At 44.1% G+C, this 16,890-nt stretch overlaps 1 protein-coding gene across 1 annotated transcript; it reads left to right on the top strand.

Annotated features, from left to right (window-relative positions):
• Window positions 1-387: 387 nt before the first annotated feature.
• Window positions 388-16,882, top strand: myh7ba (myosin, heavy chain 7B, cardiac muscle, beta a). Its single transcript, XM_084348334.1, has 43 exons — window positions 388-427; window positions 742-894; window positions 1,461-1,564; window positions 1,658-1,801; window positions 2,425-2,581; window positions 2,696-2,723; window positions 3,000-3,096; window positions 3,777-3,869; window positions 4,948-5,011; window positions 5,097-5,195; window positions 5,283-5,386; window positions 5,474-5,612; window positions 5,699-5,817; window positions 6,142-6,291; window positions 6,507-6,677; window positions 6,753-6,932; window positions 7,029-7,161; window positions 7,241-7,317; window positions 7,637-7,724; window positions 7,804-7,921; window positions 8,008-8,131; window positions 9,072-9,208; window positions 10,882-11,137; window positions 11,218-11,460; window positions 11,569-11,745; window positions 11,866-12,011; window positions 12,099-12,189; window positions 12,277-12,666; window positions 12,764-12,890; window positions 12,978-13,096; window positions 13,213-13,409; window positions 13,495-13,678; window positions 13,829-13,994; window positions 14,113-14,237; window positions 14,345-14,460; window positions 14,583-14,775; window positions 14,876-15,079; window positions 15,418-15,543; window positions 15,679-15,849; window positions 15,957-16,061; window positions 16,145-16,240; window positions 16,379-16,513; window positions 16,762-16,882. The coding sequence occupies exons 2-43, from the start codon at window positions 798-800 to the stop codon at window positions 16,771-16,773; spliced, it is 5,802 nt and encodes a 1,933-aa protein (XP_084204460.1). The 5' UTR covers window positions 388-427; window positions 742-797; the 3' UTR covers window positions 16,774-16,882.
• Window positions 16,883-16,890: the final 8 nt, after the last annotated feature.

Below are 16,890 nucleotides of genomic sequence, written 5' to 3'. Positions count from 1 at the left end.
TGTGACTTAATGTCCTTTTCATATTCTGTGCATGTACTTGCTGTTTTTCCTCTGATGATAGTCTCTTAAATGTGGACACATGTCACTGTCCTGTGAGGCAATGATGCCCTGCCCTTCAAAACCCCACAGAGTGAAAACATTCCCCCCATACAGGGATGCTCTTCATGCAACTCTCTCCCACTCCCTCGCAGTGTGTACAGTGCACAAAATAACTGGGATACAAAAATAGCCGGCTTGGGTTTAACGCAATGACAAAAACGTAGCTTTCCTTTTGTGTCAATTGAGACAGGCGCTCAGCACCAATGGGCGTCGGAGGAGGTGGCATATGCTAATGAGGGACAAATGTGCACTGACCGTGACCTTGAGGAACACAGTATAAAGGAGGGCACATCGCAGCACGCTGTTATTTCGTTGTGGTCGTCCTGAGGTCAGTGGGTGGACAACTTTGTGCCTTTGTTTGGTAGGTCGTTTGTTACGCACTTTACGCGCGGGCTGGCCGCCCTTTAAACCTCTCGAAGAGAAGTAATTTCACTTACAGAAGTGTAGTGATACTGTTTACCATCCCTGGCACGTGTCACTTCACGCGCTACACGTTTCTTTATTTCCCTTCTCATTTGGTGAAGTTGGATTTGCGCTCTTAACGCACGAGCGGTGATTTCGCGTTTTCATCAGTAGCGGAAGACTGAAGTGACAGAAACAGCTTTAACGACTCTAACGAAAAGCTTTGTTTTCTTACCAAAGGAGTTCATCACCTCGTCCGTCTCTCTGGTTTCTGGGACCGGCGAGGAGTTGCCAGCATGTCGCGGTTTGACACGAAGGAGTTCGGAGAGGCTGCACCGTTTTTACGCAAGACTGACCTGGAGCTGCTGGCGGCGCAGACCATCGCTTTTGACGGTAGGCCGAATGAGGGACCTTAAAGGGCGAATAACATTAGATATACTCATATCGTAAATTAATTCAGTTTTGATTCAATATTAAATTAATATCTGTTTTTGAATAAGGCAAACAATTTAGCGGATGGTGTACGATTACGCACAACGTCACTGCGCTTTCATTTGTTGTTATTAAAGACATTAACAGTGTTAATGTGCAGTGTGTATCAAACGATGTATAAATGACATGACTTAAAGATACAGATGAAACAATGTTACCAAACTGTTTTTGAAAATAAAATGTTACATAAACATAAACAGTTTTTTTTGTATCTTTGGTTTTTGAAATGTGCTTTTTTAAAATTTAAATAAAGTTTTAAAATGGCTTTCCTGATATCACATTTGCTGAGATAAATATTTCTAACTTGAATAACTCACCTGTTTGCATAAATGTTTCTGCCATTGTGTAATTCTGCTTTTTTTCGTGATGATTTGAAGCAATATGTTTCCTTTTGTTTTTATTATCTCTGCCAACATTTGTGTCATGGAGAGTTTCCACTCAGTGCACACCCTCTGCTCTTCCTTTAGGTAAGAAGCGAGCCTGGGTCCCTGATGAAAAAGAGGCGTACATCGAGATTGAGATCAAGGAGATCAGCGGTGGCAAAGTCACTGTTGAAACCAAAGATGGGAAGGTGAGTGATCATTGCTTCATCTGCAGTGATGAATGGAAAAACCTCAACTATAAGCCACATCTTCCTCATGTCTGCCTGCGTCCATCTCTTCAGACTCTGACCGTGAAGGACGGTGACATCCAGCAGATGAACCCTCCTAAGTATGACATGATTGAAGACATGGCCATGCTGACGCACCTCAACGAGGCCTCTGTGCTGTTCAACCTGCGTAGACGCTACGCTGCGTGGATGATCTATGTGAGTACATCCCCTCTCACATGTTTCCATGTTCCCTTTAGAGGCATGATTATCCAGATTGAATTACACTTTGAGTAATGTCAACCAGAGAGAAGCAGAACTGCTCATTTAGGCTATGGGCGATGCATCAGAGAGTGTTGTAGTAGTAGTAGTCATTGTTGTAGTAGTAGTAATAATAATAATAATTACTTTAAATAGTACCCCAAACAGAGATGTGAAGTTGGGCAAGAAAAAAAGCAAGATACTCAGAAGGCAACAATCAGGTCAAACAGAGTAGGACAAGTTAGGACAAATTAAAACAGAGCGTCCCAATAGCACGATTGGTAGAGTGTGCGCCCCAGGTACAGCGAGTCCACGCAGCCGCTGCCGGGGTTCAATTCCAGTGAGTGGCCCGTCGCTGCCCGTTGTCCCTTCTCTCTCTCTCTCTCTCTCTCTCCCCGTTTCCTGCCACTCTTCACCTGTCCTGTCAAATAAATCCACCAAAAGGCCTAAGAAATAATAATACAAAAGATATTAAAAAGATAAAGTCAAAGCAAGATGAAAGATGCAAAAAAGTAAAATGCCAATATAAATAAATACAAATAAAAAGAATAAAATGTATTAAGCCTCTCCTGTTTCCTCAGACCTACTCCGGGCTCTTCTGTGTGACGGTGAATCCATATAAATGGCTGCCCGTCTACACAGCCCCTGTGGTCGCCGCCTACAAAGGCAAACGCCGCTCTGAGGCGCCGCCGCACATCTACTCCATCGCAGATAGCGCATATAACGACATGCTGCGCAGTGAGTGTTCTTATACACCAAAGTATTGTAACAACATGAAGTACACACAAGCACTGACACCAAATATAAACCCACACACTCATCATATGCCTTGTGTTGTTTTGTCTTCATCAGATCGTGAGAACCAGTCCATGCTCATCACGTAAGTATCAAATTGAAAATGTCACAAAATGTCTTTTTTCAAGTCACTTATTTAAAATAAGCAGACAGTTACGACTGTATAATTAGTCATATAACATGTAGACATTCACACACAGCCACCTTTAAAGATTTGATCTTTTTTCCTCTTTTTACTGAAATCTGTCCCTCACTTTTTTTGAGTGTCATGATTTTGATTTACACCACCTTTGCCAGTTTTGTGCCCAGTTTTTACCTGTTGTATGTATGTACACTTTGTTATTGTTTCACACTCCTATAGCGGAGAATCCGGTGCTGGCAAAACTGTCAACACGAAACGTGTCATTCAGTATTTTGCCATTGTGGCAGCTCTTGGGGACAACCCTGCCAAAAAAGGAGTAAGGCTGATGTGGCAACCCCTATTTTTGTTTCCCAGCTTTTTTTTTTTTTTTTTTTTGCTGTATTTTATTTTTATTTTCTTCATTTTTTCTTTGGTCCCAGGAATCCTTCAGTGTATTAAACAGTTCCCATACATTTTCCTCACTGTCAGAATGGTGAATGTGAGAACTGATTACATTCATGTCTTCACCCTCATGTGTGTTGCCCTTTCAGCCACTTCCTTATTGATTTTTTAAACTATTTTTCTTTTCTCCTTCCCATGTCTTTTCACTTTTTCTTTTTATCTTTCCCTTTGCTTTGAGTTTTGCTTTTGACTTTTCTGTGTTGTTTTCTCTTCATTTTTCCTACCTTTTTGTCCCCTGCGTTCACCACACTCCATCATATAAAACAAGGTGGCCATTGTTTTTTTATCACAGCTTTAACAATCAGTCTCTAATTTTCCGGTTGGTTCTGATGTTCCCCTTTGGTTGTGAATCATTTTTCAGTCGTGCTTTAAATGATACGACACTCACAAGCTTCTCACTTGCTTTCTTTTGCAGCAAGGTCCTGCCACTAAAACAGGGGTGAGTTGTAGTTGCAGAAAAAATAATGCAGCCACATTATTTTTAACAATGATTTCAAATAAAATGGTCACATTAAAAATAATGTGGCGTTATTACATTTTACTTTTCTCTCCCAGGGGACTCTGGAGGATCAGATCATTGAGGCGAACCCCGCCATGGAGGCGTTTGGTAATGCCAAGACGCTGAGGAATGACAACTCATCCCGTTTTGTGAGTATCTAAAAAAATCCTGTAGACAGACAGAGGGGGAGGAAGTACAAAATTAGTAAACAAAGTTTCAAAATGAAAATTATGCAGGAAAAGGCATTTTCATTGTAACGTATATGACTATTTTACTATTATTATACTATTATTATACTATTTACTGTTGCCCATCGCTACTTCAAGGATAGAGAATTCAGCGAACGAGACTTAAACTCGAATAAAACTTTAAAACATTACCTCAATTTTTGTGAAAATTTATGCCGGAGTCACGTCAAGTAGATTTTCATCAGCAGTGGTGGTTGTTCATGGTTTGTTACCACCAACAAAGCGATCATTTGTGGGTTTTTTCAGGTTACTCAGCCAACAACGAGCCGATTACTTTACTGTATATTAGCCTTAAGCTAAAGTTAAAACGCAACAGCACACACCAATTCAGCACTCACCAGAGACCCTGGTTCTCTCTCTCTCCTTTTCCCCTATCCTCTCTGTAATATTACGCTCATGAAGTAAAATACATTTCCCCTCCAGCTCCAGTCTGCAGTCAACATTACAGTGCATGAACACTCGACAATGTAGCGGATCGCTGCTGCAGTCAGGTTGATAAACAGGAGTGAAGATAAATCCACTTTATAATCCGGATCAGAGCAGAATCAATGTGACTCCTGTGTTTATCTAGCGGGCAGGCTCTGGCTCTGAGCGGAAAATATCCTTGATTTGTTTTGTTGGAGAGCCCCCTAATGGTTACAGGTTACATACTGTACACGTGATGGGTAGTCATTTCATAGTCACATAATTTATTTGTTGATTACATTTTGTATCATTCAACTAATTCTGCAAAGTAATGAGTAACTTAAGTTGTTTAAAAAATATAGTGGGGTAAATAATACTCTGAATTGTAGTGGATTAGAAACATAAAGTAGTAGAAAATGGAAATACTCAAAATTGTACTTAACTTCCATACTTGATAAAAGTACTTTACTTTCCACCACTGCCTATAGATAATATATTGTATAAACATTCATATGGAGTATTTGTTGGTTGATTTCTGGAGAATTTCATAGTTTTTTACATCATTTTCCCACAGGGCAAGTTCATCAGGATCCACTTTGGACCGACTGGCAAACTAGCCTCAGCTGATATTGATATATGTAAGTTAAACACAGTGCTCATCATGTTTTTCTCTTCTTGTTTCATGACTCACATGAACATGTTTCTCTTCTTTCTGTCCTTCAGATCTTCTGGAAAAATCCAGAGTGATATTTCAGCAGCCCGGTGAGAGGAGCTACCACATCTACTACCAGATCATGTCGCAGAAGAAACCAGAACTGTTCGGTTAGTCAGTCCCGCTGCTTCGGATATTTTATTACGTACTGCTGATAGGACCGTGACATGATCCTTAAAAAATCCTCTTTGTTCCAGACATGCTGCTGGTGTCCTCCAACCCGTACGACTACCACTTCTGCTCTCAGGGCGTGACCACTGTGGAGAACATGGATGACGGACAGGAGCTGATGGCCACTGATGTAAGAGCTTTTATTTTCCCCACATGGAAAGACCCTCAGCTGCATTTGAACACAGCGCATTGATTAGATTTTTCGGCGTCTTCACAGCATGCCATGGACATCCTCGGCTTCATGCCTGATGAGAAGTATGGCTGCTATAAAATAGTCGGGGCCATCATGCACTTTGGCAACATGAGGTTCAAGCAGAAGCAGCGCGAGGAGCAGGCGGAGGCCGACGGCACTGAAAGTGAGAGCGAGTAATGAGACATTTGGCACAAAATAATCACTTGATTTAAAAGCAAGATTGTAATGTTTCTAATGTTTGGCCGACAGGTGCAGACAAGGCCTCATACCTGATGGGGGTCAGTTCAGCAGACCTCATCAAGGGCCTCCTCCACCCGAGAGTAAAAGTGGGGAATGAGTATGTGGTGAAGGGACAGAATGTCGAACAGGTGAGGAGATAAAACGTCTACCGTGCGTGTTTTGTTTCAACACTTCAACAATATATTTTGTGTGTTGTGTTTGAAATATTAAGTGAAAAATGAGGAAAATAAAAGCAGAGCTGCAGTATGAAGGAACAAAATCAGTGTGTTCAGCTTCTCTTCAGTCTCCTGGACGACTATGCTGATGAGGGGCAGCTTCTTAATCCTCAGTCGATCAATACACTCTCCACTCCACACACTCTAGAAACTGGTATCTAAGCAACAGAGGCTACCCATGTGAATGACAGCTGTATTACTTGTGTGTATGTGTGTGTTTGTGCGTGGGTGCGGTAGGTAAACTATGCCGTCGGTGCTCTGGCCAAAGCCACATATGACCGCATGTTCAAATGGCTCGTGGGACGGATCAACCGGACCCTGTACACCTCCCTGCCTCGCCAGTACTTCATAGGAGTCCTCGACATCGCTGGGTTTGAGATCTTTGAAGTAAGTTGTTCCACACTGCAGCTATTTGATATTAAACATGTCTTTACTGAAAACTAGTACCATCCAACTGGTTTTCTGCTTCTGTGTTCTGTGCCTCAACTTTTCATCCTGTTGTGATTTATGCTGCAGGATGAATCTCCGTGCCATGTTCTCATGTTTTTCATGCTGCTCTCTTTTAATGCTCGCTCTGAACACCTGTTCCCGTTTCATTGCAGCTCAACAGCTTCGAGCAGCTGTGCATCAACTTCACAAACGAGAAACTGCAACAGTTCTTCAACCACCACATGTTCATCCTGGAGCAAGAGGAGTACAAGAGGGAGGGCATCGAGTGGACCTTCATTGACTTCGGACTGGACCTTCAAGCTTGCATTGATCTAATCGAAAAGGTAAGTAAAGGGTTATCCCCACAATGGATAAAGGCCAATCATAAATATTCGACTGACACTCTGCTCTCGCTCCAGCCGATGGGCATCATGTCCATCCTTGAAGAGGAGTGCATGTTCCCAAAGGCGACAGACAGCAGCTTCAAGGCTAAGATGTATGACAATCACATCGGCAAGTCGCCTAATTTCCTCAAACCGAGGCCAGACAAGAAGCGCAAGTACGAGGCCCACTTTGAGCTGGTGCACTATGCCGGCGTGGTAAGTGCGCTCTCACTGAAGCCCTAAGACAGTCTCACAATATTAATCCTCACGTTCAGAAGTCAAGAATTCAATTCATCCATGTGTTTTTTTCAGGTACCGTATAACATCTTTGGCTGGCTGGATAAAAATAAAGACCCGCTGAATGAGACAGTGGTGGCGTGTTTCCAGAAGTCGTCCAACAAGCTGCTAGCTTCGCTGTACGAGAATTATGTCAGCTCAGACTCAGGTAGAGCAAACAGAGGACTATATCATAAAGGTGACATTTTAAAGCAGTCAGATGAATCACTCTGCTTATTCCTTTACAGTATCCGACCCAAAGCCTGGCCTCAAGGAAAAGAGGAAGAAGGCAGCCTCGTTCCAGACCGTGTCTCAGCTTCACAAGGTGAGACGGACACTGCAGGGTTAAATGGTCCATCACATGTAGACTGAGGTTATTCCAAATATCTTCAATGTTTTGTGTGCTGTGAGACATTGTGGGCATCACTGGACAGCTGGGACGGAGGCAGTTAAGACTTGCAGTGATGTTTAGGGCAATGATCACATGAACATCACTTTAAGTCTGTGCTGGCTCCTCTCGCCTTTACGTCAGCGATTTCACATGAGAGGAGCACAAAGTCCATCAGGAGGTTATTGTTGTTTTTTGCACTAATTGTAGAATCCTCATTTTTATTTACTTATTTAACTTTTTCTCCTTCCTTCAGGAAAATCTGAATAAGCTGATGACCAACCTCCGCAGCACCCAGCCTCACTTTGTCCGCTGCATCATCCCTAATGAGACCAAGACTCCAGGTAACACACGGCACAATATCACATCATCAGGAGATAAACAAATGGAACCTGTCTCATTTTTGAAACCTGTTCTGCACAGGGATCATGGATCCATTCATGGTGCTGCACCAGCTGCGGTGTAACGGTGTGCTAGAAGGCATCCGAATCTGCAGGAAGGGATTCCCCAACCGCATCCTCTACGCAGAATTCAAACAGCGGTACAGATCACGTTCAGATCACTCTTTGGATATCATGAGATCGACTTTGAATCAGTCCTGAAAGACACTTTTGTTCATTTATTCAGCTACCGCATCCTGAACCCCCATGCCATCCCAGATGATAAGTTCGTGGACAGCAGGAAAGCTGCAGAGAAACTCTTGGCCTCCCTGGATGTCGACCACAACCAGTATAGATTCGGACACACAAAGGTACGAGGGGGCAGCTTGTGTGATGCAGAGGTGTGAATGGAAAAATAATCAACAAGAATGCCCTATATGGTTATTAAAAGTTATTTAAAAAATGAAAACATAGTGTGATGGTATTTTTTTTAATTAACATGTGATAGTAAATGTGAAGCTCACCTCCACACATGTACTAAGGCTTGCATATAAAATGGCACCTGTTCCTTCTACCTCAAGTCCATTCTCAGTGTTCCACGTCACACTCATCTCTCATCTCATCTCTCTCTACGCTGAATATTTGATCACGATTGGCTTTCAAACTATTTGTGATGTCACATATCATGCTCATAGGTCCGCCTGTAAAAATCAGATTTTCAAGGAGCACAGAGAAAATTAACACTTTCAGCCCTGAATGTGAAAACAGCCTTCTAGAGTCAAACTCTGCACATACGTCATTGTACAGAGTGAAGCTCAAACATTCAACTGTAGGAACAAGAAGACAAACACATTTTTGACTGGAGGGGGACTTTATAATAACCATCAATAAATGATACATTTATGCTTAATTAAACTATTTTTAATAGTCATTTCGCTGTTAACAATAAAATGCTTTGTAAACTATTTATTAAGCAATTGTTTACTTTAAAGTTACAACTGATGTTTATAATACTTTGTAAATGATTAATAAATACTGTGTAGTTTATCCATAAACATTATTTAGATGGCCATTATACAGTTGCAACTGATGTTGCTTAATAAATGGTTTATAAAGCATGTCATTGTTAACAGTGAAATAACATTTAACTAAAGTTTAATCAACTACATTTATTAATGATAGTTATTATAAAGTGTTACCAAAAATCTTCTCTGAAAATGATATGATCGATTTTCAGTTCCCACATATTTATTTATTTATTTATCGTGTTATTTTTGGTTAGGTCATTGTTTCATTCCTCGTGTCATGTAGGTGTTCTTCAAGGCGGGCCTGCTGGGTTACCTCGAGGAGCTGAGGGACGAGCGTTTAGCCAAAGTCCTGACGTTGCTGCAGGCAGCCGCTCGTGGCAAAATCATGAGGCTGGAGCTGCAGAGGATGACGGAAAGGAGGTAAAAACACTGCAGTGACTTTCAGTTTTGTGCACAAAATCTTTTTTTTATGAACCTGAGTGGATATAGAATATATTCATAGGCACACGAGAGCCTTTGAACTTAATACCTCACAGGAAGGTGAAGACATGGTATATAAAAAAGACCTCCCTCAACAGTTGCTCCTCTGAACAGGTTCAATAGCAACACGATCAGCCGCGAGCCTTTCAGCTTGTGATACACTATACCTTAGTGTTCACTCCCTCGCTCTAGTATGTGTGGCATGCAAGGGCAGTGTTATCGGCGTGTGTGAGGCGTGTGCTTGCCCTTGTATGGTTACCAGGCATGTGTGTGGCCATACTGTTAATAAGGGCTCCATCCCACCCTCACACACACACACACACACACACACACACACACACACACACACACATACACACACGCAAACCCATGTTTCAGGTCTTCGGCTATTCTCTCCATCCACTCTCTCTAAATTAAACAATGCTGACGGTGTCCTCAGAGCCAGGTGGCGACATGTGTCAAGTGGCAGCTGCTCGGGCCCTCCCTAAAAATACAACCCACGGCCCCCTCCGTGCCTCATGGCCCCTGGCCCCTTTTGTCCGCGGCGCCTGTACTTCTAAGTGAGTGCATTGGTGGGATATGTGGCGGGTGACAGAGGATTTAAGTCGGCCGTTGGACAGAGGGCTTTAGTTTCTAAATAAACACGGACACTCACCTTTGAGAGGCACCCAGCATGGAGTCATGTCAAAAATGCAATCAGCTCCCCCCACCCTCCTTCAGTCACCTCCCATCCCGGCGTGTGCACACTCACTCAAACTCATCCTGTAAACAGTGACAGGAAGTCCTTGACCGGTCTACTCTGGGTCCATATTTAGGGCTGTGAGACGCCATTCTACTGAGACTAAATCAATCTGGTAACCCCGTTTGGTCACAGCCATGAAACATCAAAAGCGGCATTAGGTGTATGATTTCATGTCGCATCCCTCAGTGTATGATTAGACACAAGAGACTGGATGGGTGCAGGATTAGTGCCAAAAATTAAGCACCAAGGAGAAGTCACTAAATAAATAGACGGGGAACTCCCGGATAAATCTTTTTGACCTTCCTCTCTTTACTTGATCTGAACTTCACTTCTACTGCTTTAAACGCACCATGTTGTCTACATCCAATGTGCCCCCACAGCCCCGTCACATGAGCTCAAGTTGTTTATAGTTAAAATATAAACTATTTATCAGTTACCATAGCTAACTACTTCAACCATTGCTTCATAGGTACAGGTATTTAGTTAATATGGTGTTTATCCAACTATTTCAACCGTTTATCTGTTACTTTTATCTAAATATTTCAACCATTTATCCATCACTTTTGGTAATTTCTAGAAAGCTTACTGTTTTGACCTCTCTGCTCACTTTTTAACTACTTCTCACACACACTCAATCCTAAACTGCAGCGTTCAGGTGTTTCAGCTGACATCAGATGTGTATAAATATTCTTAAATTTGATCATAGTACCTTTTTTTTCCAATTAGATACTCCCCCAATCTTTTCAATAATGGAGACAACCCCTGGGGTACATATATGGTACCTGGTTGGGAACCACTGGTTTCTGTGCTTTGTTTTCAATCTGACAAGAAAAAAATCTCATTCTTCCCTTTGATTTCGTCCTGTTTTCAGGGAGGCTCTGATGATCATCCAGTATAACATCCGGGCCTTCAACGCTGTCAAGCACTGGCCCTGGATGAAGCTCTTCTTTAAAATCAAGCCTTTACTGAGGAGCGCCACCACGGAGAAAGAGCTGGCTGCTCTGAAGGAGGAGCTGGCCAAACTGAAGGAGGCCCTGGAGAAATCTGAGGCCAAGCGCAAAGAGCTGGAGGAGAGGCAGGTCAGCCTGATCCAAGAGAAGAATGACCTCTCTTTGCAATTGCAGGCGGTAAGTGGCTGTTCCTCACTGTGGCACAGATATTGTAGTCGGTGGGAATGCACTGAACACATCTCTCCTTTCTCCTGTAGGAGCAGGACAATCTGGCAGATGCAGAGGACCGGTGTGACCTGCTCATCAAAACTAAAATCCAGCTGGAGGCCAAAGTAAAAGAAATCTTGGAGAGGCTGGAGGACGAGGAGGAGATGAGCTCTAATGTGCTCGCCAAGAAGCGCAAGCTGGAGGACGAGTGCGCTGAGCTGAAGAAAGATATTGACGATCTGGAGATAACTCTGGCTAAAGTGGAAAAGGAGAAACATGCCATTGAGAACAAGGTAAGGGAATTGGAGAAGGAGAGCAGGGAGTTTCCTCTAGATGGCATCAAGAGTCCACAGAAAGAGCCACTGCACATATGTAATATATTTTCCTTCTCTGTCTCGCAGGTGAAGAACCTGATTGAAGAAATGGCAGCTCTGGATGAAACAATACTGAAGCTGACCAAAGAGAGGAAGGCTCTCCAGGAGGCTCATCAGCAGACTCTGGACGACCTGCAAGCAGAGGAAGACAAAGTCAACACTCTGACCAAAGCCAAGGCAAAGCTGGAGCAACAAGTAGATGATGTGAGTGTATTGCCTAAAAAAGCTAAAAAATATATATACTGTTGTATCATTTGGACCACAGGCGGTGGTATATCAAACACACACAGTGTAACATGTTTCAATCTTTCCACTGTGAATCAGCTGGAGGGCTCACTGGAACAGGAGAAGAAGCTGCGTATGGACCTGGAACGGGTCAAACGCAAACTGGAGGGAGATCTAAAACTCTCCCTGGAGTCTGTTATGGACTTGGAGAATGACAAGCAGCAACTTGAAGAGAAGCTGAAGAAGTGAGAATGTTCATTTATTCACAAGGAAACATTACCTTGCTATTAAGATTTGATGATTAATATTCATCGCTAAATGTTTCCTACCAGAAAAGACTTTGAAATGAATGAGATGGGCTCACGGATTGAAGACGAGCAAGCCCTGGTCAATCAGCTCCAGAAGAAGATGAAGGAGCTACAGGTACACACTAGTCTCGTAACCTCTTATAGAGAAGTTAAAAAACAAAACATGACTTTGACAAAGTAACTGACTGTTGCTTTCCCCCAGGCTCGTACAGAGGAGCTGGAAGAGGAGCTGGATGCCGACCGCGCCTTAAGGGCCAAAGTGGAGAAGCAGCGTGCTGATGTGGCTCGTGAGCTGGAAGAGCTGAGTGAGCGCCTGGAGGAGGCTGGTGGGGCCACCTCTGCCCAGATCGAGATGAACAAGAAGAGAGAGTCAGATTACCTGAAGCTGCGGAGAGACCTGGAGGAAGCCATGCTGCACCACGAGGCCACCACGGCAGCCTTGCGGAAGAAGCATGCTGACAGCGTTGCAGAGCTGAGTGAGCAGATTGACAGCCTGCAGCGAGTCAAGCAGAAGCTGGAGAAGGAGAGGAGCGAGGCCAAGATGGAGGTTGACGATCTGGCCTCGACTGTGGAGCAGCTCTCAAAGGGCAAGGTAGATGGAAAGATGTAGAAAAACAAACTGAAAGACTTAAACTAGTATGGGACCAAAATGGATCAAACCCTCAAAAATGTCCTTCTCTTGTCTGCAGGGCACTTCAGAGAAGATGTGTCGTCTCTATGAAGACCAAATGAACGAGGCTAAAGCCAGGGCGGATGAGCTCCAGAGGCAGCTCAACGAAACCAACACCCAAAGGGCCCGTGTTCAGGCTGAGAGTGGTAAGGAGCTTTCATTTTATTATAAATCTCACAAACATTTCACAAACCAGTTAGTAACAAAGATATCGATTTCTCCTTCCCATGTAGGTGAAGTGAGCAGGAAGCTTGAAGAGCGGGAAGCCATGGTCTCCCAGCTCCAGCGTGCCAAGAACTCCTTCAGCCAGAATGTTGAGGAGCTCAAGAAACAGCTGGAGGAGGAGAATAAGGTCAGCTCCTCATCAGTGCATCAATGGCTGTTGTCTATAAAACTGGTAGCTACCTCTGCAGAAATTCAAATTTCATCCAGTCCTAACTGATCTTCATCTTTATGATTGGTCTCCAGTCTAAGAGCGCCCTGGCCCATGCGCTGCAGTCATCTCGACATGACTGTGATCTCCTGAGAGAGCAGTACGAAGAGGAGCAGGAAGCCAAGGCTGAGCTGCAGAGAGCTCTATCCAAGGCCAACGCCGAGGTGGCTCAGTGGAGGACGAAGTACGAGACTGACGCCATCGTGAGGACTGAGGAGCTGGAGGAAGCCAAGTGAGTGAGATGTCTTTCTAATTTACAGAATCAGATGGCAGACCGTTTGAATGCACAAACGCTAAATGTGCTTGGTTCTTATTAGGAAGAAGCTGGTTACACGTCTGCAGGAGGCTGAAGAGACCGTGGAGGCTTCCAACGCCAAGTGTTCCTCCCTGGAGAAGACTAAACATCGACTCCAGACAGAGATCGAGGACCTGGTCATTGACCTGGAACGCGCCAATGCTGCAGCTACTGCCCTGGACAAGAAGCAACGCAACTTTGACAAGGTATCAGCAGATGGCAGTACAGATGATTGCCTTTAATGTCTTAATCAGATGAATAATTGTATATTTGTGAATCTGTCTTGTTCGAAATAGGTTCTGGTACCATGTGCTGCAAGGCCAATTCATGACTTGAGTTTTCCTTGTTTCCTCCAGGTGCTGGCTGAGTGGAGACAGAAGTATGAAGAGTGTCAGTCAGAGCTGGAGACCTCTCAAAAAGAGTCTCGTGGCCTGAGCACCGACCTCTTCAAACTGAAGAACTCCTACGAGGAGGCTCTGGATCATCTGGAGACCATCAAGAGGGAGAACAAGAACCTCCAAGGTACCTGTCGTCATAGCTCACATCTTAAATACGCTGTTACGAGGCTGGATTAGAATGGATTATTGGTTTTACATTGACCTTTCACAAAATATTAACTAGTTATCTGCTGCTCCCCCAGAGGAGATCGCTGACCTGACGGATCAAATCAGTCAGGGAGCGAAAACCATCCATGAGCTGGAGAAAATGAAGAAGGGTCTGGACATGGAGAAAAGCGAGATTCAAGCTGCCCTGGAGGAAGCTGAAGTAAGCAGTTTGAGTTCTTTCGCTTCCTCCTTCTTGTGGTCTGGGATATTTTTTCACCAAGATGACCTACAGAATATCTCTAAGCATTAACTGTCTGTTTGTCTCAGGGCACTCTGGAGCATGAAGAAAGCAAAACTCTCCGCATCCAGCTGGAGCTTAACCAGATGAAGGTGGACGTTGACAGGAAGCTGGCTGAGAAGGATGAGGAAATCGACAACCTTCGGTGAGATTCAGTGATGACTCTTTTTGTCCTTCTTACAGCAGACCTTTGATTTTCTCTATCAACCGCTACATAAAAACTGCATCCTCCTAATTTTTCTCTCCATGACGTCTTTCGCCTTCTAGCCGTAGCCACCAGAGAACGCTGGAGTCCATGCAGGCCACCTTGGATGCCGAGGCCAAGTCTCGCAACGAGGCATTGCGCCTGAAGAAGAAGATGGAGTGTGACCTGAATGAGATGGAGGTGCAGCTGAGCCATGCCAACAGGCAGGCCTCAGAGTCCCAGAAACTCCTGAGAAACCTGCAGATTCAGATCAAGGTCTGTCAATCTCGCAGCCCATCGACTTTTCTGTCAGATTCATACATGAAACAAATTCCATTGTCAACATGTTCATTAATTAATTAATCTGTGACCCCAGGATATTCAGTTGGAGCTAGATGACACTGCTCACCAGAATGAGGAGCTGAAGGAGCAGGCGGCAATGATGGAGCGCCGGAACACCCTGCTGGCTGCAGAGGTGGAGGAGCTCAGGGCACTGCTGGAGCAGAACGACCGTGCACGCAAGCTAGCTGAGCATGAGCTGCTGGAGGCCACTGAGAGAGTCAACCTGTTGCACGCTCAGGTAGGAGGATGAATTTAAAGACTCCACGGTGCTTTTGACGGTGAATGAATCACTTAAATTAAATAGATGAGCTTATCAAAGAATGGTTGCTTGCTCTGTGTAAATGGGCATGAAGCTAGCTTTCCAAGCTAGCGAGTCTTTGTGGTCATGATCTGAAAAAGTTCTCCAAAAGACAGTGTTTCTAGGGTATTTGTTCTTGTTATTGATGGCTTGTTAAGGTTCCACTGAATTCCAGCTTGTGGTTCCAAGTTTATGAAATGAAAGAAACTATATTAAAAACAAGATGAAATGACGTTCTCATCCCGAGAGGATTGTTGAAAATGTCTTTTTCGCTCCAGAACACTGGATTGATCAACCAGAAGAAGAAGCTGGAGAGTGATCTGTCCATGCTGTCAAATGAGGTGGACGATGCAGTGCAGGAGTGCCACAATGCAGAGGAGAAGGCCAAAAAGGCCATCACTGATGTAAGATCTGTGATAAACTAAATATAAAGTGAATGATGTACAGTATATAATTTACACAACGGATAACTGGTAGATTTGTTAGCCTTGTTGTTTCCAATCCAGTCAGGGATTAACACTGATCTTCTCAATTTGTAGGCAGCCATGATGGCAGAGGAGCTGAAGAAAGAGCAGGACACCAGCTCCCATCTGGAGAGGATGAAGAAGAATATGGAGCAGACCATAAAGGATCTGCAGATGCGTCTGGACGAGGCTGAGCAGATTGCCCTCAAGGGCGGCAAGAAGCAGGTCCAGAAGCTAGAGGCCAGGGTGAGAGACAAGACAGATTAAACGCTGATGTAGTCACTGTCAAACCTGATCATACTTGCTTGTAATTTTTAACAGTGGACTGGTTATTTTCTTGTTTTTGCTGGTAGGTCAAAGAACTGGAGAATGAACTGGACTCTGAGCAAAAGAAGAGCCAAGAGTATCAGAAGGGAGTACGCAAGTACGAGAGGAGAATCAAAGAGCTCTCCTACCAGGTAAAGCACCAGTCAGGTTGCACAGAGCATGCTCGGGTGTACAATTTGAATGCATGTCAGACCGCCCTGTGCTGTTTGTGCAGGCTGAGGAAGATAAGAAGAATCTGGTCCGGCTGCAGGACCTCATCGACAAGCTGCAGGCCAAGTTGAAGAGTTACAAGAGACAGGCGGAAGAGGCGGTGAGTCAGTAGTTTAGTGTTATTGTACTGTCAGAGATAAATGATCATCTTAACCACATCATTCACCAAAGCTGCGGTTGTTCATATAGTGTAAAAATAATTGTAAACTGAACTGTGCTCTTGGTTTTCTCTCTGTAGGAGGAGCAGGCCAACTCCAACCTGTCCAAGTACAGGAAGCTCCAGCATGAGCTGGAGGATGCAGAGGAGAGGGCTGACATGGCCGAAACGCAGGTCAACAAGTTCCGGGTTCGCACCCGTGACCAAGGCAGCAAGGTTAGTAAACTAAACACATAATGCCTTTCATACCAGTGTGCTGCTGAATTGTATGACCTTTGGAAGTATTTGTCAAAATTAGCCAGCAGGCTTCATAACATGGACTAATCTTAGAAGAGACTGGGTGTAATCCTCTGTTGAAGACGACCTCACACAGCCCTCTCATGTGATGTCTAGTGTGGTCATGAGTAGCTCTATGACACTGTGTATGTGGTTGCTAATAAACATCCCTGTCTTGTGTATTTCAGCTTGCTGAATGATGTGTTGTGGCTGACCGCTGCGACCAAACATATCACAGCCAGCCAGCCAGCTGCAACAGCTGTGCTCGACTGTGAGGACACATCCAAATAAAGACTTTTAAACCCTTTACGATGACT

Source organism: Pagrus pagrus, assembly GCF_965226575.1.
Source record: "Pagrus pagrus genome assembly, chromosome: 3".
In the NCBI taxonomy this organism is placed as follows: Eukaryota; Metazoa; Chordata; class Actinopteri; order Spariformes; family Sparidae; genus Pagrus; species Pagrus pagrus.
This window is presented reverse-complemented; position numbering and strand designations above follow the sequence as displayed.

Excerpts from the sequence above, each read along its gene's own strand:
- myh7ba (XM_084348334.1), top strand. The coding sequence starts at position 798 with ATGTCGCGGTTTGACACGAAGGAGTTCGGAGAGGCTGCACCGTTTTTA. Across the intron at positions 895-1,460 it reads GCAGACCATCGCTTTTGACG|GTAAGAAGCGAGCCTGGGTC; the intron begins GTAGGCCGAATG and ends CTCTTCCTTTAG. Across the intron at positions 14,461-14,582 it reads GAGGAAATCGACAACCTTCG|CCGTAGCCACCAGAGAACGC; the intron begins GTGAGATTCAGT and ends TTCGCCTTCTAG.